The 21,316-nt window shown below is 44.6% G+C and overlaps 3 protein-coding genes across 3 annotated transcripts; 2 read left to right on the top strand and 1 right to left on the bottom strand.

Moving 5' to 3' along the window:
• Nucleotides 1-5,177: 5,177 nt before the first annotated feature.
• LOC120711670 (MDIS1-interacting receptor like kinase 1-like) lies at nt 5,178-10,799 on the top strand. Its single transcript, XM_039997263.1, has 4 exons — nt 5,178-6,689; nt 6,762-7,046; nt 8,464-10,387; nt 10,498-10,799. Exons 1-3 carry the CDS (start codon nt 5,204-5,206, stop codon nt 8,664-8,666), a joined length of 1,974 nt encoding a protein of 657 aa, XP_039853197.1. The 5' UTR covers nt 5,178-5,203; the 3' UTR covers nt 8,667-10,387; nt 10,498-10,799.
• LOC120711672 (receptor like protein 27-like) lies at nt 8,805-10,799 on the top strand. The gene is made up of 2 exons (XM_039997266.1): nt 8,805-10,119; nt 10,278-10,799. The coding sequence occupies exons 1-2, from the start codon at nt 8,836-8,838 to the stop codon at nt 10,389-10,391; spliced, it is 1,398 nt and encodes a 465-aa protein (XP_039853200.1). The 5' UTR covers nt 8,805-8,835; the 3' UTR covers nt 10,392-10,799.
• Nucleotides 10,800-11,096: 297 nt separating this feature from the next.
• Nucleotides 11,097-13,119, bottom strand: LOC120711671 (transcription factor GTE2-like). Its single transcript, XM_039997265.1, has 3 exons — nt 11,835-13,119; nt 11,554-11,725; nt 11,097-11,458 (listed from the first exon to the last, which is right to left on the bottom strand). The coding sequence occupies exons 1-3, from the start codon at nt 13,026-13,028 to the stop codon at nt 11,406-11,408; spliced, it is 1,419 nt and encodes a 472-aa protein (XP_039853199.1). The 5' UTR covers nt 13,029-13,119; the 3' UTR covers nt 11,097-11,405.
• Between the last annotated feature and the right edge of the window lie 8,197 nt (nt 13,120-21,316).

Raw genomic sequence — 21,316 nt, 5'->3', positions numbered from 1 at the left:
ACTCTCGGCACAGCGACGCGGAGATTTTTTTTTACCGAGGTATCGAAAAGCAATGCTTTCCACTAGTCCTCGTTGTTGGAGCCCCTCTCAAAGGAAATGCCCACACAAGGGCATAAACTCCCTGGTCGAGTAACTCCGTGGATAGCCGACGGTCTTTCCCCACGTGCAAGTGGGTCTCCGCCTTGCCTCTCTTGGATGCTCCCCGACGTCGCCGAGGGCCTCTCCTCCCTCTCACAAGCACCGGCGGCCTCTCCACAAACTCGGTTGGATCGCAAGACTTACAAGCCCCGAATCTACAACTCTTGGTGCGCACAAGCACCGATACAAAGGAGGTGTGCAAACCTCGCCTAACTCTAGGCTAATCCCTAAAGCAAGGCGCTAAAAGGCCTAAACTAGCACTAATCAAGACCTAAGTTTTATGCTAATTGCCTAAATCTTTTCTAAAGCACTTTGGTGGCTAGAACACTTAATGTGCGTGGAACACAAGTATACAACTTCCCCAAGCTCTAACACTCATGAAATGGTCGGGGAAAAGGGGTATATATAGCCCTAGCCGTTGCTCCAATGGGCAGAAAATCTGCATTGACCGACTAAATCGATCACTCCATTTTGCACTGACCGAATCAATCTATCAATTGTGCATAGGAGGATTCCTGGGCCCAGAGACTGACCGACTGATTGATTCAGTCTTCTTCTTGTGACCATGGATCGGTCATTCCAGACACATCTGTTGCTGCAGCCCTGTCATTGACTGACTTAATCTCAATTGAGTCGGTGCACTGACCGACTTAATCTGTCAATTGCGTCGGTGCTACTTGTTTTGATCATAACTTTTTACTCGGGACTCCAATTTTGATGATCTTGGACTCTATGGAAAGCTTGTAAAATGCACTATAAGATTATATAGAAATATAACCCATTTGATCAGTAGAAATATAGATATCCATGGGACACTTATAATTCATTTCTCTCATTGTCCTGGCTTTGGAGACTTTTTTTGTGAGTCTTTTATACTTGATCATTTGAATGACTTCCATTTTATCCTTGGTACTTAACAAACACCTTCAAAGATATATCTTGATAAAATATTAGTCCCAATGGTTATGTTGTTATTCAATCACCAAAATCACAAACAATGACTTAAGGGTCATTTTCCTTAAGTTATCAAACAATCACTTGGTTGGAAACATACCACAATCGCATCAGTTCTCCACATTTAACAGCAACTCATTTGAAGGGAATACAGGATGTGTTTGGTATGGCTCCAACTTCAGAAAATTCGTGGAGTTAGTGGAGCTGCTCATACCCAACTCCAGAAATTCTTGGAGCCAGAGTTGTAAATAAATTAATGATCTTTTGCCGAGTCATTGTACTTTTGTTTTATTTTTAGAATAAAAATATAAAATATTTTAATCTATTCTACAAACTTCAGTTCCAGAATGGACCTCAGATACGGAGCCATGCCAAATAGATCATAAATTACCTTGTGACGCTTCACCTTACACTCCAATGTTGAACATGTGGGCAAGGCATCTCACAAGTCACAATGTTGATGTGGTCCTGTTTCTCTTTCTTGGGGTTGGCTTCGGTGTCGGATTTGCATCTGCTATTGTGGTGAAATGGGTTGGGTTGGCAGATGGTTTAGTACACTTTGTGGAGTTGATCAATATGGGAAGGTGAGGGTCTAGGAAGCTAATGGATCTCTGGTGAGGTACCAAGGCATAGTGCAATACGCGTCGGGGAGGAGCTCACGCCGTTGGGTGGAGTGCGCACTGGGCTTGCGCCGCCAGGATGTCTGCGCGCAGGCGAGGTTGCCTTGCCAAATCCATGTCGTAGAGGGAGCGCGCCACCGCCGATCGCCGGATCTGTGTGGGGCCGAGCCAAGGGAGGGAGAGGGAGGAGACAGCACTGCGGGGAGGGAGAAGGAGGAAGGGAAGAGACGTGGAGAGAGAGAAAAAGGGAAAGGAGAGATATGAGGCTGACATGTGGGGCCCATCGGGGAAAATCACCTTGACATGGTCCACGGGGGTAGCTTGTCCAGTTTTAAGAGTTGAAGTAGCATCTATTCCATGTATTGTAGTTTAGTTTCTTTTTTTTTTGAAATCCTTGACAAGTTGAGGGGGTAAATGGACTTCACTCCTATCTTAATTTGATTGTTTGTCAGACATAACCCTCTCATCAAACATCCATTTTCAAATCAATTTGCGATAATGAGTTCATTATGATATGATCTACAAAACAAGACCCACAACCCATATATTTTGGAGTTGTTTTATATGTACTGACAACTTGTGTTGTATACGTGGTAGCTACTTATGCATTGAGCGTATAGTAACTTATGTTGTATTTTGAGGATAACAACTTATCCTATTCGTTTAGTTGAAATTTATGTATGGACATGTAGCAACTTATGTGTGTGGTGTGATAATTTGTATGTCTAGTAGCACCTTCAACTTATGTGAGAATTTATAGTAGTACCAATTTATGAAAAGAATGTGTGATAACTTCTAGATCATTACAATTTATGGAGACAATAAACAACTTATTTAGGGATAGGGCATAAAGTTATATAAAGATAGTGTTGGATACTTAGAACAAGACTTATAGCGGCGCCGACGGCCGGCTGGGAGGCACACGGTGATGCTGGCGGGCCCCGCCAGCTCAGCCAATGGCAACGGATAGAGGGCCTCTCCGATCCGCCGGCTTGAGCGGGCGCGGAGCGAGACGCCCGCCTCCGTCTCTCTCTTTGTCCATGTAAGCTCCCAGCCAGCTTCCAGCCGATTTGTATACTTGCTCTTACGTAGATATCTCATATAGTTAATATTTTGATGTTGTAATTATTAGTGTAGCAACCTACATATATAATATAATTGTTGGTAGGTTTACACATAAGTAAATACACACTTAATACATAACTAGTTACAACATATTTAACATAAGTTGCTATCGTTTAGAAACTATACTTGAATGCGTCTAGTCTTATATCATAAGAAATGAAGTGGATCGAATCGAATTGAAAAACGGACAATACAAGAAGTGATCACATTTTAAATTTCATCATGAATCAAAGATATAAAAGCAAGTAAAACAATCCGTGAGCCACACACAGCCCACAGCAGCGGTCTACATCTTTTTTTACTGGGCCGGTAAACATTCCCATTGCGCTTAGTCCATGAAGGCCCAACTTGAGCCAATCGGTCACGCGAATCAGGCAATCACCGCAGCGGCGGCGGCCGGCATTCCGGTGACGAAGACAGGTCTCGCGCTTCGTCAAGCCGCTGCCGCTCGTGGACGTGGACGTGCGAGGTGGTGGATGAAGGGGCGGGGCTGGACAGCCGGAGGCGGAGGCCAGGGTCCTGCTTCGCCGTAAAGCGCGCCGGCGCCGGGAACAATTTAATCGAGGACTATCAGCGGTCCGCGGCGGGAAGATATCGTGAGGATCCAGGTAAACGATTCAGCGCAAGTAACCTCGATCGAGGGAGTTTTAGATCGGTTTTGGCACTTTGGCCTCGTTGCACTCCAGCTTTGCATGCGGCCCAACTGCATTTTTTGGTTTTGCAGCACGGAGTACTGTAGCCAACTTTAACCGTTGATTAGAAATATTAAATAAAAACAGTTTATAAAACTAACCCCACAACCTCTGCGCTAGCTACTTCGCAAGATGAATATAATGAAGCTTTTGACCGCATAATTAGAGGATGGTTACTGTAGTATTATTGTAGCCAATCATGAATTACTTATGCTCATTAGATTCGTCGCGCAAAATTGCACATGTAAAAAGATTTTGCAAAAAAAAATCGTTTAATACTTCATACATGCAAAATTTTTCTTATGGACACAGCTAATTTACGGCCAGCCGTGAAGTAGACCAGTCATGCAGCCACCCCGACAATGGGTGTACGCATGCATGTGAGAGACAGTAAGAGAAAAAAAGTACATGCATGCACATAATTTCGAAGATAAAAATATCGTAGTTTCAAAATCGAGCATCAAAATCAAAATCCGATTGCACAGTTTGTGTTTGTTTTAATAAAAGCTTCAAAACAAGATCACACGCCACTATGTTTTAATGATATATTCTTTTTTGAGAGAAAATGCTTTTTCATGTATTCTAATTTGCTCATGATGTTTGCGAAAATTGCTTATGGATTTACATAATATTGCTTCGCATGCTTGAGTTCAGTTAAGTGGATATTGGTGTTATAATGTTGTAAAGATTGATTGTTTGGTGTTATTAGTGGATAAAGGTAAACAACTTTGTTAGGTAGATGAATGTTGATCGCAAGGATCAATAGGCAACTTTAGCAAATTGGTTTAGCATTTTAACTAATTTATTTTGGCATTTTTTCATTGTACATAAAGCAATTTATGTGTCTTCGAAAATATTGTCGAAACACATTAAAGTGGGGTCTTGTTTTGAAGGTCTCATAGATATAGTTGTGAAATCAGAATTTGAATTTGATGTATAGTTTATGAACTATAATTTTTTAAATTTTCAAAATTGTTTGCACATGCCACTGTCCGTGAGTTAGAGTGCCAATTTAGTCTGCTGTGCAGTAGAGTAAATATACGGCCGGCCTTAATAAAGTCATTACCTTTTCTTATAGCGCTAGTGTGCTACGAGAGGACTTCTTGTTTCACCATTCCTGAAGCACGGTCAGTTACGTCTTGTGTGGGGGGGGGGACAATAATCTTTTTTCCACTGCAGCAGGATCCTATGCCGTTCCACTCCAACCAAAGAGAAAATTTACTGAAGACGGGGGACTCATCCCTAAAACTCTAAAAAAAACAATGCGAAAAATAATGCATGACAGGAGCTCGATGCTAAACTTCCCTATCTTGGGATTGGCTCAAAATACGCTTCAATTCCACCTTCCTCGGTAGGGTACTACATAGGAGTACTTGACTTGCAAGTCTTGATAGTTTGATAGTAAAGGATGATTCCAAAAGCACCAAACGAGGTTAATAAAGACTCAGTTGTCGCAATTGCGTACACCCCATGGCACTCGTAAATACTGTCAGCTTCCTTCATACGCAAAGACTTGACTGATGTTTTTGCAAGAGCAAAGACTCGGAATTTTCATATTGGGGGGCCACCAACTTAACTCATGGACGAAGACTTGACTGAAACTCTGCATAACAATCTGTCACGACTGTATATATGCCTGCACCTCTTTTGGAAGCCCATCAGGTAATACTGATTATGGCTTTCATCAGCTGGGCGTTGCTGCTCTTTCTTGCACAGCTCCACGCACTACATTTCACCTCTAGGGCGCACCGTGCAGATGGTGGTGGTAACCTCACTCACCTCCCTGCTCCTTTTTTGTGTCATCTAGACCAAGCTAAGGCGCTCCTCCAGCTGAAGAATTCCTTCTTCTTTGGTAGATCCACCACCACGCTTCCATCTTGGCAAGATGGCACCGACTGCTGTCTCTGGGAGGGTGTTGGTTGCGACTCCTCTGGTAATGTCACTGTGCTCGATCTCAACAACCGTGGCTTGTCCAGTTACAGCTTGGATCCCTCAGTATTTAGCATTACATCCCTTCGGTATCTCGACCTTAGCCAGAACGATTTCAGTGGAGGCCGCTGGGCTATCAGAAGGACAGTGTGGTCAGAGAACATCCCTGCAACAGGATTTGAAAACCTAGATTTGCTTACCCACCTAAATCTTTCCAATTCGGCCTTGTATGGCCAGGTACCTATTGGCATCGGTAGACTCGTAAACCTTATCTCCTTGGACCTTTCCGGTGATTGTTATAATGGTATTAGAGATATGAACACTTGTAACGGACTGGGGGTACCCAATTTTGATACCCTACTGTCAAACCTTAGCAGTCTAAGAGAGCTCTACCTTGATGGAGTTGATTTGTCAAGTAGTGGAGCAGGGTGGTGCACATCTCTTGCTACATCTGTTCCTCATCTTGAAGTACTTAGTTTAGCTGATTGTGGACTGAGTGGTTCTATTCATAAAACACTCTCGAGAATTCAATCTCTCACTGTGATCAACCTCCAACAAAACCATGATATACCTCCCAATCGATTTCCTGAGTTCTTCATGGATTTTATCAATTTAACCGAGCTTCGACTTTCTCACATAAATTTTGAGGGGTGGTTCCCCTCAAGAACCTTCCAATCGAAAAATCTTAGAGTCCTCGATTTGTCCAATAATCCGGATCTCTCGGGGCATGTGCCAAACTTTTCTAATGCAAGCTGTCTAGAGACTTTGAGACTACATGGAACTAACTTTTCATCTCTTAAACTAACGTCTTATAGCAGTTTCAAGTCATTGAAGGATTTAAGTCTTGATGGGAATTTGATATTCGTGGAGTATCTCTCTTCACTAGGCAGTCTTGGGTCCCTATTCCAGCTGGGCCTGGTGCTGGAGTCAGCAAGTCAGTTAAAACCAATTTTCTCGTGGATTGGAGACCACAAGAACTTGACGAGTTTGACACTTGTTGGATGCAACTTCTCTATGACAGCTCCTTCCTCAGTGGGCAACTTCAGGTTCTTGAGAAGCTTGAATATGGTAGAATGCAACCTTCCTAGGACAATACTTTCTGCAATTGGCAACCTAATGGACTTGCAAACACTGGAAATTGTTAGTTGCACAACACATGGTTCATTGTCATCTTCTTTTGGCAACCTAAAAAATTTGAGAAACATCTATATAGATCTTTGTGCTCTTTCAGGGCCAATGACCGCTGCAATAGGCAACCTTACAAATTTGAGGAACATGCACATCAACGGTGGTGGGTTTTCAGGGCCAATGCCAGCAGCAATTGGCAACCTCACAAATTTGAGGAACGTGCTCATTATTGATGGTGGGTTTTCAGGCACAATGCCGTCTGCAATTGGGAGACTGACTAACTTGAAAACCCTAGAAATCCATGATGCTTATATCGGGACAATACCATATGCAATCGGGCAGCTGAAACAATTGACATGGTTAGATCTTGCAGGTTGCAACTTTTCTGGGAGCATACCAAGTTCAGTTTTTAATTTGACCAAGTTAACAAAACTGGATCTTTCATATAATTCTCTCCGTGGTAAGAGTATAACTAATTTTTTTTTATTGCATGCTTATACTTTTATTAGAGAATTTTTCAGGGTACAGAATTTACCCTTTCAAAGTTACTAGTTATTGTGCATGTGGAATTCACGTTAATAAAAAATAATATAGCTAGATATTGCAAAGAAAGACATGGCTCGGTGGCAATGCAAGCTGGTGGATGTGCTTGGTGGCATCAAAGAAATATGTGAAACTAGTGATGATTGGTAAATGGTAATGATGTGTGATATATGCGTGCGATGGCCAGAGCTGGATCGTAGGTTTCCTGTTTGTTCAATTATGTGCAAATCAAAGCATGCACTGCATTAAGACTATATTTTGTTGTAAAAAATTACACAGTTTATAAGGGCGCCACCAACAATACCAGATTTAAGTCACACCAGATTTTATAATTCTCTATAGGGGAGGGACCGAGGGAGTTAATGTGATGAGACCAAAAGTCCATGACTATTTTTTGAAGTCATTCATGCACTCAAACATGCATGTAGATTTAACTCTATTACACGTTGACTAGTAATATTAGTTGGAAGAACTTTCTATATTGATATACTTTATTAGAAGATAACTATTGTAAAAAGGGCGGACCTAGTGCCGAAGGGTTGTTTTAAGCACCAAGCCTTTCCCGCACAAATGTGCAGAGGCTGGGGCTCGAACCCGGGACATTCCACTTACAGCCCCGCCCCTTCAGAAGATAACTATTGTGCTATTTGTAAATATGTAACAGCCCCATGTCCCATTTTGCACACTGAGCAAATGACATACTGTACCAACCCATTTACACTTTCATTCTTTGCATGTAAATTGATCGGTGTGGGTTTGTGGCGGCTTGGACTTTAGCTAGGCCTATACTCCCTCCGGTTACAAAAAAAGTGACCTTTGAGATAATGGCAAGATCTTAAAGACATAAATTGGACTAATAGTTTTACAAAATATTTATAGAACATAAAAGTATGCTTTTGCGAAACTACATTTCTAAACAAGTCTACTTTTACCATACCTAACAAGACAAAAGTATTATTCAGCTGAAGTTTAGAATTGTTGGCTTAGTACAACCTGAAAATATCACTTATTTGTGACCGAAGAAAGTATGTTACTTGAAACTAATCTTGTCAAGGAAGGTGATGCTAAACCCACATGTAGTGCACGTTATGAAGGGAAGTTAGAAAACGATGAAGATACTTGAGAGGCGCCTTATTACATTTCCTCTCAAGTATCTGCCACATGCAAATAGATAACTGAAGGTATTAAGATAAAAGTATGAAATGGAAGCCCAAATGAACTACTTTAAAAGGATATTGACGACAGATTTATGCTGTGAATAAAATGGATTTTTTATCCATACTTTCATCGAGAGGAGTGGCCTTCCTACTGAATGCTCTTTACTTTCTTTGCAGGGGAAATTCTGCCGTCTATTTACACTCTTCCAGTATTACATGACTTGGATCTTTCTTGGAACCAGCTTTATGGCCCAATACGAGAGTTCAACAAGGTACCTCCATGGTTGGTATCATTGGACTTGAGCAGAAATGAATTGTCAGGTCCTATCCCGAAGACAATCGTTCAACTAACAAGACTGGCACATCTAGATGTTAGCTAGCTTAAACAATTTGACAGGTTTGGCGGAGCTTACCTCATTTTGCAGATTAAGAAATCTTGTCAGTTTGCATCTTTCTGACAATAAATTACTTGTTGTGGATGGAGAAGGTAACAATCCTTTATCCGCATGTCTGTCTGGACCTACAGAATTAGGGCTTGCGTCTTGCAATATGGCACAATTTCCCAGATCTTTGACACATAAGCAGATATCTTATTTGGATCTTTCTCGTAATAAAATCAATGGGGCCGTACCAAAGCATGTATGGGAGACATGGAGTAGTAGCCTTCGGTATTTAAATCTTTCACATAACATGTTCACTAATATTCAACCTACTTCAGGGGTTTTCCCTTTCAACAATCTATTGGACACTCTCGATCTTAGCTTCAATAGACTTCAGGGGCGGATCCCCATGCCAAAATCATCAGCAACATACTTGGATTATTCAAATAATAGATTCTCTTCTGTTCTTCCAAACTTCACTTCATATATTAGGTACACCAGTTATCTCAGCATGTCAAAAAATTTATTAAATGGCCACATATCTTATTCAATTTGCAATTCCACACTGGAAGTCCTTGACCTATCACATAACAACTTTAGTGGCCCAATTCCATCTTGTCTAATCGAAAAAGGTTATAGATATTGCCATAAATGTGGGGTAGAATTTCGTTTACTTGTTTTAAATTTGAGGGGAAATCACTTCGAAGGGACATTTCCTTCCAAAATTCCAACAGGATGTTCTTTAAAAATGGTAGATTTACATAACAATAAGATTGAAGGGCAGCTTCCCAGGGGACTTTCTAACTGCACGGACTTGGAGATTTTGGACTTTGGAAGCAACCAAATAGCTGACACTTTCCCTTCTTGGTTGAGGGTGCTTCCTGAGCTTTCTGTGATGATCCTAGGATCAAACCACTTCTATGGCACAATTGATGATATTGCTGGGGTTACCAAATCTGACGAATGCTTCCCAAGCTTGCGAATTATTGATCTTGCCTCAAACAATTTCTCTGGTAGTTGGAGACCAGAATATTTCAAGCGATTAAAATCGATGATGACAAAGTTCAATACTACCGGACAAAGTATATCTGTTGATCAGTTCTCGGACTTTGTTGGATTCTATCAAGATTCTATTGAGATCACATACAAAGGGTCTTATATGACACTTGGAAAAATCTTGACTACCTTCACAGCCATTGACTTCTCAAATAACAGATTGGAGGGTACCATTCCTGAATCAATTGGAGGACTTGTATCACTACGTGTGCTGAACATGTCAAACAATGCCTTCACAGGAAAAATTCCTGCTGAACTTGGCAGCATGACTGATTTAGAGTCACTAGACCTGTCCTGCAACCAACTCTCAGGGGAGATTCCACAAGAGCTGACCGATCTCACCTTTCTCGGCGTCCTGAACTTGTCAAATAACCGCTTGGTTGGAGAAATAGCACAGGTGAATCAGTTCTCGACGTTCAACAGTAGTTCATTTGAAGGGAATGCAGGGCTATGTGGCCCGCCACTGTCTAAATTACCTTGCGGTGTTACTCCAAATACTCCAAATGTATATAAGTCCTCTCGTCATGTTGATGTGGTCTTGTTTCTCTTGGTCAGCCTGGGCTTTGGCGCCGGATTTGCAGCTGCTATTGTGGTGAAATGGGGTCGGGTCGGCAGATAATTTGTTGCAAATGCCAGAGCTTCGCGAACCTGAATGCTACTGGAAGGTGAGAGTCTATGCAATCAATATGTTTTATCGGAGGCTAAGTACCTTCCATTCAGTATGTTTTTGCAGTAATATCACTTAACTCTCGCTGAAGTATCTTACTTATATCAGGTTAATCCTTAACTGTACATCAGTTGTGGACTGCTTCCATGTATCTGGCCTTACACAATATCTGTACTACGATTACACACTATCCGGACTGCTACGCTTGTTGCCTGTTATTCAGTGTGTAAGTTAACTGTGCTCAATGGCACTGTCAGTAGCGTGGTGAGTAAGATCGTGAAATGAATTGAAACTTGATGCTTTTAACAGGCAGATACACATAAAGCAATATCTTGTGAAGTCGCTGTACATATTTGATAATGCTCCAATGCATAAACTTGATCAATGGATTTTTAGTAGTTTTGTCTGAACCGTAAGAGGCAATCGTTGTACATTGAAGCATAGCTTAATGGAAACAGAGATTTTTTTCAGCACAAATCATAAAAAAATTTATGGGGAATTATTGATTCAACTTATGGCAAGTACCATGAGTATAATATAAAGGGGATGGAGTTGCATCATGAAGGAAGATACACATAGAAATACCTGGAAAATACAGAGATTAAAGCTCTTGCACCAACCAGGTGTTATGTACTGGTTACAAAATATTTGTAGAGTACTATCAGGTACTACAGGAACAGAATTATACTACAAAGAAAGCAATAGAATTTTGACGAAATGCCAAGGCATTGCTGTCTTTCGTCTTTGTTCCGGAATATGTTCTTTTCTTTACAGTTGCGACTTGCAAGGAGGCTCCCCATCTACCCAAACATCTAAGCTATCCATTTACTAATTAATACAGTACCAACAACCTAAGCTGCATCCACATACACACAAACACACCTCACAGTGATCTGTATGAACAAGAGCCGTCCAATTTGCTATACCATTCTTCAAAACACCTCACCAAAAAAGGAACCTCAGTCACCTACTCATCAAATCACTAATCCTACAGTCAGGGACATGAGCACCACCTACTAGTCAGGGGAGCGAGCATCATCCCCGTCAGAATCCGAATCCGAGTCAGAATCTGCAAGCAATCACAATGAATTAAACGGCCACTCAACTGACAAATCAGCTAGCAATTGTGGTCACACACTACTCATCCACTCCCAGCATGCATACCACTGGATGAAGATGAGCCACTCCCAGACCCGCTTGAGCTGCTACCCACTTGGGCATCCTTCTCGATCTCCACCGACTGGTAGTTCACCGTCGGCATCTCATCGCCGATGTCCACATACTCATCCACCATGTCCGGCTCCGTCACTGCCCTCTTCTCCGGCACGTCAGTCTCCTAGAACAAGCAACAAGAACATGATCAGCAGCAATAGAACACAATACATACAGAGGCCACAGATCGATTCAGAAGAAAAACCAGCCACATTGCTTCTGCAACCCATTACCGAATCTCCAATGTCAACCGCCATGGGTGGATTGGCATCATCCACCTGGACCATGTCATCCTCATCTGGAGCAACTACTGTCACATCAATGGCGTCCCCGTTCATCGCGGCAGCATCACCGTTCATCACGGAATTCCACTGGTTCTTCTTCATCGCCTTCCTCCAATTGACCACGAATCGGTCGAGCTCCCACAGGGTCTCAGTATCCAGCTCGTCGAAATCGAGCTCCACGACCTCCCCCGTCAGCGCCGGATCACTGTTCCTCTTCTGCACGATCTGCAGCACGTTCACCATCTTCTCCTCCGGCAGGCTCTCGATCTCCACCCTCAGCTTCTGCTTCTCCTCCTCGTCCATGTCCCTCTTGTTCAGCTCCCTCGCCTTGGGCTTGGGCCTCCTCCCACCAGCCCCCACCCGAGGGGGCGCCGGCTGCACCGGCACGGAGACCGGTTGCTGCTGCTGCTGCTCGAACCACGCGACGGCCTCCCCGTAGAGCCCCTCGAACGTGGCGAGGAGGCTGCCGGCGTAGCGGTGCACGTGGTGGTCGGGCGGGTTGTAGCGCGCGGCGTTGTTGAAGGTGAGGCGGACGTCGGCGGCGAAGGCCTCGTGCGAGGGGTAGTAGCGGCCGGCGGCGAGGTTCCGCTTGACGGTGCCGAGGTCCATGGGGCGGCGGATGATGGCGTGGTAGTCGTGCAGCCGGAGGCCCTCGACGTCGACGGGGGAGTTGAACCACACGCTGTGCTTGGACTTGCGCAGCCGCGTCAGGATCTCCGCGCACCGCCGCTGCATCGCCTCCGCCAGCGCGGGCGGCGGCGGCGGCGGCCGGGCGTCCTCCTGCTGCTGACGCCACGACGGCGCGTCGACGCGGGAGAGGAGCGCGCGGACGCGGCCGAGCTCGCCGGCGAGGCGCGCCCGGAGGCGCCGCGCCTCGGCGGGGGCCATCTCCGAGGGCCGGAACACGACGCGCCCCGAGGAGGACGGCTCCGGATCCGGCGGCGGCTCCGGCGCGGCCGCCGGGACGGCCCGCGGCGGCGTGGGCGGGCCGCCGGGGGTCGGGTTCGCGGGGGCGGCCGGGCGGTGGCGCCGGGCGGACGAGGGCTTGGGCATGAGGGGGGCGCCCCAGTGGCGGTGGTGGTGGTGGTGCGGGTGCGCGCGGTGGGCCTCATTCCCGCCGGCGAGCACCGCGGCGGAGGTCATCGCCGGCCGCGGCGGCGGCAGCGCGCGATCCTCACGGGCCCCGGCACATCGGTCGCGTCGCGGGGGTGAGCTGGGGATGAGAGGAGAGAGAGGAGGGGATCGGGCCATCGGGGGTGCATTTAATGGCGGCGTGGGGGGGCTGCCCGAGCTTGGGCGGGCAGGACACGGACCGCCCGTTTGCGGGGCGCGTGACCGCGGGCAGCGGGGTGTGGAGGGGACGACGAGGATGCGGGAGCACGACACGTGGCGGGCATATGTGGGCTGGCACGGTTCGGGTTATTGGCTAATCGGGCCGGGCCAAATGAGCGGCCCAAGCACGGCCCAGGCACACGATTGCAAATTGCAATCAGGTTGCGGGAAATGCTAAATCAGATGAAATAAAGTTTTACGTTTTATCCTCACAGTCTGTCTTGGGAGAGCCTAATGGCCTGTTGGGATGGCTGGCCTGCCTGGCACGGCGGAGCATCTCTGGATAGCAATTTGGGCTGCAATTAAACTCATTAACACTATGTGTTATGCTTCCATCTAGAGAAAAGATTCTGCCCATGCAATCGATGATTTCACACACATGCTTGCTAATTCGTAACTAAAAAAACTATAAGTATTAAATTGAGCATCAAAATAAAATTTGGATTGCACCATTATCATTCTTGTAACAAGATCTTCAAAACAAGATCACACTTGCCTATGTTTGCACGATAATTTTTAAAAAGTATTCTTTAACCACACGAACAACTAATTATTTTATACGAACAAAAAGGTTAAGCATAATGAACAAATAATAATACACAACGAATAAAATATTATACATCGCGAACATTTAATTGCATAGGATAATAATAAAAATAGATATCGCGAACAAATTAGTCAACATCACGGAATAATTTAATCTACAAAGCGAACAAATAATATGGTGTTGCGAACAAATTAGTAATACGATGACAAATAGTTTTACATGAGGACAAATGCATCTATATTGTAAAAATATAGTTTTATAAGCATAATTTTTCATCACGAATATATAGTTTGTATAGTAGATAATCTAATTAAAGATATATTTAATAATATACAATCATAGAATGATGAAAGGAAGTAGAAACAAGTTTAAAAAATATAAAAAAAGTCAAGATACAAATAAAAATGGAAAAGAAGTAAAACAAAAGGAGAAAGGAAAATATTTTGTATATGCATGCGTACAATAAAAAAATATGAAAAGAAAAAGGAAAAGAATGTAGAAAAAGAATAAGAAAAGAAAAAAAGAAAAAACTACTCACATGACCCCAATCATCGTCTGCCTGCATGCACATGCAAAAAGTAAAGAAAATAAAAAACAGTGTGTAAATTAGTAATAATAAAAAAGAAAAGCGAAGGAATAAGAAGGAATAAAAATAAGTGCTTCATAGTAAATTTGCATCGTGCATGGATGCATGCGTCCGTATATAAAAAGTTATAAGTTTGTAATACATATGTGCATATATGTATGGATATGGACAGCAAATCTATTTACTACATGCTACCAATGAAAGTGTTATTGGGATGAAATCAATCTCGTCGGCCCACTGACCAGCTTCAGACGATGGATCCTTAAATATAGTCGTTTCGGCCAAAGGGGAGCAGCGATTAGGCATCGCTTGAGGTGATGGTTTGGCCAACCATCACCTGAACATGAAAAAGATATACTATAGACTTGTTAGTTTCCACCCACCACATCCGACAAACTTACATGCACACGCTTCCCAGCCGTGGGCTAAAAGCTACAAGCTGCATGCGGTTAGCTAATTAGTGGGCTAATCGTTTATTCCGGTCCACACGCATGCTTCAGTCGATGGATCGGCATATTGTAGCGCACACAATGTATATCCGCGGCGGCGCCAAAACCCCATTTATTGTTTGGTGTTTGCTATGACGCGATGCTGGCGTTTTTGTGAGAACCGCCCAATTTGATACTATTTTAAACGAACCGCCGGTCATTATCACTCAGATGAGAGTTAACACGTGCTTGCCGTAGAGCGTGCCACGTGTTATCCCACATCTAGAGACACGAATAACCGACACGTTATTCATTCAAAATAATACCAAATCCGGTAGTCCCGGTATGTGCTCCAACATACGCCCAGAATCAGCATATGCACATACCGTATATAATCGAATACATAGCCAACAATCCACAAAGAGCAGTTATATAAAACCAAAGTTCGAGACTTAATATTACAAGTTCAATATAGGTGGGTTTCAAGTTTCACTTTACAAGCCTTGGGCTCACGCGAGTCATATTAAACAAAGATTTAGAGCTTATTGAAAATACATGCTCTCACGAAGCTCGATTACGATAAAGACTTCCTAAAGCAATGATGCCTTGCTCAAGGACATCATTACAGCCACCACGACCTACTCTTCCCCCGCGTTCGGATCAGCGGGGTCGAAGTGGCCGAACACGACTTCTGGCTCACCTGCAACTAGGTTTAGAAAGCAACCTGAGTACAAAAGGTACTCGCAAGACTTACGCGATTAAATAAACAAGGATCATGTAAAGGCTCAAGGAAAAGCTTTAGGTTTAAGTACTTATTGTATAAGCATAAGTTGCCTAGACTATCACCTAGCAAACTTAATTAATCTTGCCCAACCCCCAAAATTTTAGTGGATTAAGAGAGTAACACAAAATACATAACAGATCCTCAACATGACATGAAACCAAAGCCAACAATACCGAAACTCTCTATGAAGAATTCGACGAACCAAGAGCTTGCTCATATCCGAGAGCGCGGCAATTCGAATTGATTATAACCTTGCAAGGGTGTACTACTTTACCCACACGACGCGAGGACCATGCGACTCACCCAACCGATCACGCCGGGCAAGGGGGTACTCACGTCAGCCGTTCCCAACAAGGCTCAACCGTTGAGGGTACGCCCAGCTTGCGCGTGGAGATTTAGTTCCACCGGAGATTTCTCTAAACTTTCCTACACATAGTTCCACCCGGGGACACACTAAACCTCCCTGCATAGCCCGATGGCCACGCATCTGGGACCGGGCCCCAATGATCAAGTCAAAGAAGGTATTTGGCTCATCCGTTCCATTATATTGGATATGTGGTAGCACGGAAAGGTGCTCAAGGCCGATGGCATCAACTCGGTCCTTAATCGATCCAAGCGGACTATGCCCATGTGACTTCATTCTCTAGGCCCTACTATTCCGCTCGAATCTCGATACTACCAAACCCATACCACTAAACCAAACCAGTGCGATCAAGGGTAACCAGTAAGTGTGATCCTCCAGACTATTCCTGTCTAGCGAGCAAAAGAAGTACTCTAAGCCGGGCTAAGCATCTAGTCAGATTAAGTTATTAACTATCTAACTAGTGCCAAGAATAGGGATAACAAATCAAGGATGGATTATGCATGAAGATAGGTATCAAAATGCAATACATACATACTACATTTATAGCCCAACAATACCCAGTGGAATAGCTAAACTAAATTAGATTAGAAAGGTGCAAGGAATATGCTTAGCTGCTTGCCTTGGTTAGCTTCAGAGTCGACCACGAACGGGATTCCGGGTTCAGCCTCCACGGACTCGGCGGGTTCCACGGGTTCGTTCTCCGACGGTTCGGTCACTAAAATGCATGAATGCGATGCACGAATTAAGAAACGAACTTAACAACGAGCATTAATCATGAAACAAAATAAACATGCAGAGGATGATACAAGGGACTCATGAAAATTAGTTTTGCAGCAAAACCATTTTCCTAGAATTAACCATAAATATTTTAGCTTTCAGCCACTCTAAACAAGATAAATCAGGAAAGGCATGCAAACTGAACTAAACAAATCTAAGAAAATTATATTTGAAACCAGGAAGCAACACAAGGCTAACAAAACTAGTTTTACTAATTTCTCACTTTCCAGCAAGAAGTTCTATATTAAACCATATTTTGGACAGCAAGCATGAAAACGAAATGAAACCCTAACCAACAGCAAGGAATCATGTGAACAAGCTGCACCACTGAAAACTACACCTCACAAGGAGTCTAACAAAATTTGGTTTGGCATTTTTCTAGCAGTACACAAATAACTAAACAATAAACTCACCTTTGCAAGATAAATCTATAGATAAATCTACAACAAAGTAACATGCAAAACAATATTTTTCCTAAGTAGATCTGAGCTAGAGGAACTCAACAAAACAAGTTTCATAATTTTTGGAGCTATACATGAATTTCTAGGGATTTTACAAGATTGCAGATATATGAAACCTAAGAAACCCTAGCGAAAATTGCTAGGTACACCCCGAGCCGGCCAGCCCAGCGGCTGACAGGCCGGGCCCACGGGCCAGCGCCCACCCAGGCCGGGTCAAGGCTCAGCGCCCGCCTTGACCCGCGCGTGGGCGCGACCACGGGTTCACGTGGCGCGTCGCGCGCGCACACGTCGCGCGTGGCGACGGCGGCGGCGGCGGCGCAAGGCGGCGTGGCAGGGCCGAGGATGGGCTGAGGACGCGCGCACGGCGTGGAGGGGATGGTGGCGAGGCTCACCAGCGGCGGCGCGGTCAGGGAACGGCGGCGGACGGGCGGCGCGACGGACAGGGGCGGCGGCGCGGCGAAGGCGAGCGGCGGCGGCCCTGTGCGGTGATGGAGGAGGCCGGGTTAGCGCCGGAATCGGTGGAGGAGGGGGAGGAGAAGCTTCCCCCGCGAGGAATCGAGATGATGCTCACCGGAGCGGGCGAATCGGCGGCGGGGAGGGAGCTCGGCGGCGGCGGCAATGGTGGAGAGGGCTAGGGTTTGAGGCGGGGAACAGGCCGGGCTCGACGCGGATAAGGAGAGGGGCGAGGGAAGGAGTGAAGGGCGGCACGGCACGCGACGATGAACGGCACGTGGCGCGGAAGCCGAGGATGGACGCCGGCGACGACGCGTGCAGCGCGCGGCGAGGCAAAACAGAGAAGGGAGAGGGAGAGGCTGACAGGTGGGGCCCGCGCGAGGGATTTTCTTTTTCTTTCTTTTTTTTCCAGGGCTGTGACAACTCTCCCCCCCTTAAGAAAATCTCGTCCCGAGATTTAGGTAGACAAGAGGGGAAGGATAAAACTCGGACTAGGTTGAGGCCATATTCACCTAGACAAGATAAACATCTAAGAGATGATGCACCAAGGCCGGATGATGTGGTGTGAGACATTCCTAGGGTCTTCTTGATGGTGATTGTGTCCACATATAATAGTATCCAGAAAATAAACTTCACTAAGAAAGTGGGGGTGATTGAGAGAAAACTTACTCATCGGTAAAGAATTCCGGATAGTCTTGACATAATCGATCTTCACGCTCCCAAGTGGCTTCATCTTCGGAGTGATTGCTCCATTGAACCTTCACAAATTTCACCAGGTTACGCTTCACCTTTCTTTCATCTCGATCAAGAATGGCAATTGGGTGTTCCTCGTAGGTAAGGCCCGGTTGAAGATCAAGTGACCCAAGGTCGACGGCGTCAGCTGGAACACGATGGCACTGCTTCAATTGAGAGATATGAAAGACATTGTGCACTGCGGAGAGTGATTGAGGAAGTTCCAATTGATAGGCCACTGCTCCAACTTTCTTGGTGATTCGAAAAGGTCCGACATAGTGTGGCGCTAATTTTCCTCTGACTTGGAAACAGCGAGTGCCCTTAAATGGAGAAACCTTGAGATAAACATAATCACCAATTTTGAGATGGAGTTCTCGGCGACGACAATCAGCATAAGTCTTTTGACGAGATTGAGCAATACAAAGATTCTCACGAATAATCCTGACTTGATCCTCGGCATCTTTCACCAAATCCGGACCATAGAAAGGCCTTTCTCCCGATTCGGACCAGTTGATCGGAGTTCTGCACCGTCTTCCATAAAGGGCTTCAAAAGGAGACATCTTAATACTTGCTTGATAACTATTGTTGTAGGAGAATTCTGCGAATGACAAGCAAGTAACCCATTTCTTCTCATATATAAGAGCACAAGCTCGCAGCATATCTTCTAAGACTTGATTGACTCTCTCCGCTTGACCGTCGGTTTGAGGATGATAAGCAGTACTGTAAGTGAGATCAGTTCCCATGGCTTCATGAAGACTTCTCCAGAAGTGAGCAACAAACTGAGGACCCCGATCAGAGACAATTTTCTTAGGAACACCATGCAGACAGACAATGCGAGTGAGATACAACTCCGCATATTGCTTGGCATGATAAGTAGTCTTCACTGGAAGGAAATGAGCAGACTTTGTCAATCGATCCACAATTACCCATATAGAATCATATCCCTGAGAAGACCTGGGTAACCCAGTGATGAAATCCATTCCAATTTCTTCCCACTTCCATGATGGGATAGGCAAGGGCTGAAGGGTACCAGCTGGTTTGAGATGCTCAGCTTTAACCCTTTGACAAACATCACACTCAGAGACGTACCGAGCGATTTCTCGCTTCATGCGAGTCCACCAGAATCTTTGCTTGAGATCTTGATACATTTTTGTACTACCTGGGTGAATGGAAAATTGAGAACTGTGGGCTTCATCAAGGATAATTCGCCTGAGCTTATGATCCTTTGGCACCACAATTCGCTTCCCAAAGAATAGAACCCCTTGATCATCCGTAGAGAAACACCGAGCTTTGCCCTCATTCATTAATTCCCGAATTCGAGCCATACCCTTATTCTTCTTTTGGATTTTCTTAATTTGATCATAAAGATCAGATCTGACTGTAAGAGTAGCAAGATAGCCTTCTTTGACCATAGAAATTCCAAGTTTCCGAAGATCATCACAGAGAGTATGCACAGGAGGAGCTATGGTCAAGCAGTTGCATTGAACCTTTCGACTTAGTGCATCAGCGATGACATTCGCCTTACCAGGGTGATAGTGCACCTCAATGTCATAATCCTTGATCAGTTCAAGCCATCGACGTTGCCTCATGTTTAGATCAGATTGAGTGAAAATGTACTTGAGACTTTTGTGATCAGTATAGATGTTGCAGTGATTACCAAGCAGATAATGACGCCATATTTTTAGAGCATGAACAACAGCCGCAAGCTCTAAATCATGGGTAGGATAATTTTCTTCATGTCTCTTGAGTTGACGAGAAGCATAGGCCACCACTCGGCCTTCTTGCATAAGAATACAGCCAAGACCAATGCGAGAAGCATCGCAATAGACATCAAAGCTCTTGGAAATATCCGGCTGAGCAAGCACTGGAGCAGTAGTGAGACGATCCTTAAAGGTTTGAAAGGCTTCTGCACAGGCTGGGGACCACTCAAATTTGACCCCATTTTTCAATAACTCGGTCATAGGCTTCGCAATTTTAGAGAAGTTCTCTATGAACCGGCGGTAATATCCCGCAAGTCCCAGAAAACTCTGAACCTCATGGACATTCTGAGGTTGCTTCCAATCGAGAACATCTTGCACCTTACTAGGATCCACAGCAATACCATCCTTGGAGAGGACATGACCAAGAAAAGATACTTCTTCAAGCCAAAACTCACATTTGCTAAACTTGGCATAAAGATGATGCGCTCTAAGCTTTTGGAGGACGATATGAATATGACGAGCATGATCTTCTTTGGTCTTGGAATAAATGAGAATATCATCAATGAAGATGATCACAAAGACATCCAGTTCCTCCATGAAGATGCTATTCATCAGATACATGAAATAAGCCGGTGCATTGGTGAGGCCGAAGGACATGACAGTGAATTCATAGAGACCATATCTAGTAGAGAAAGCCATTTTCGGAATGTCTTCAATTCGAATCTTGATTTGATGATAACCCAACCTTAAATCAATCTTAGAAAAATAACAAGCTCCAAAGAGTTGATCAAACAAGATATCAATCCGTGGAAGAGGATATTTGTTCTTGACAGTGACTTCGTTTAACGGACGGTAATCAACACACATCCGCAAACTATCATCTTTCTTCTTCAAAAAAGAGCCGGGCATCCCCAAGGAGAGGAGCTCGGACGAATGAAACCCTTGTCCAATAAAGTCTTGAGTTGTTTCTTTAATTCTTTCAACTCATTGGGAGGCATTCGGTAAGGCTGTCTAGAGATAGGAGCAGTTCCGGGCTTGAGCTCTATGACGAACTCCACCTCACGATCAGGAGGCATACCCGGTAATTCTTCTGGAAAGACATCCAGATACTCACAAACCACGGTAATATTTTCCAACGCCGTGGCTATGATACTCGCCAAGGCATATAAACAAGATTCCATCTTGGCAAGAGAGAGTAGAACTCTACTCCCAGAAGAGTGCAAAAGATCAATGGTGCGGGGCCCACATTTGATAACTCCGTCATGCT

The sequence above is a fragment of the Panicum virgatum genome, chromosome 6K (assembly GCF_016808335.1).
Source record: "Panicum virgatum strain AP13 chromosome 6K, P.virgatum_v5, whole genome shotgun sequence".
Taxonomy (NCBI): Eukaryota; Viridiplantae; Streptophyta; class Magnoliopsida; order Poales; family Poaceae; genus Panicum; species Panicum virgatum.
This window is presented reverse-complemented; position numbering and strand designations above follow the sequence as displayed.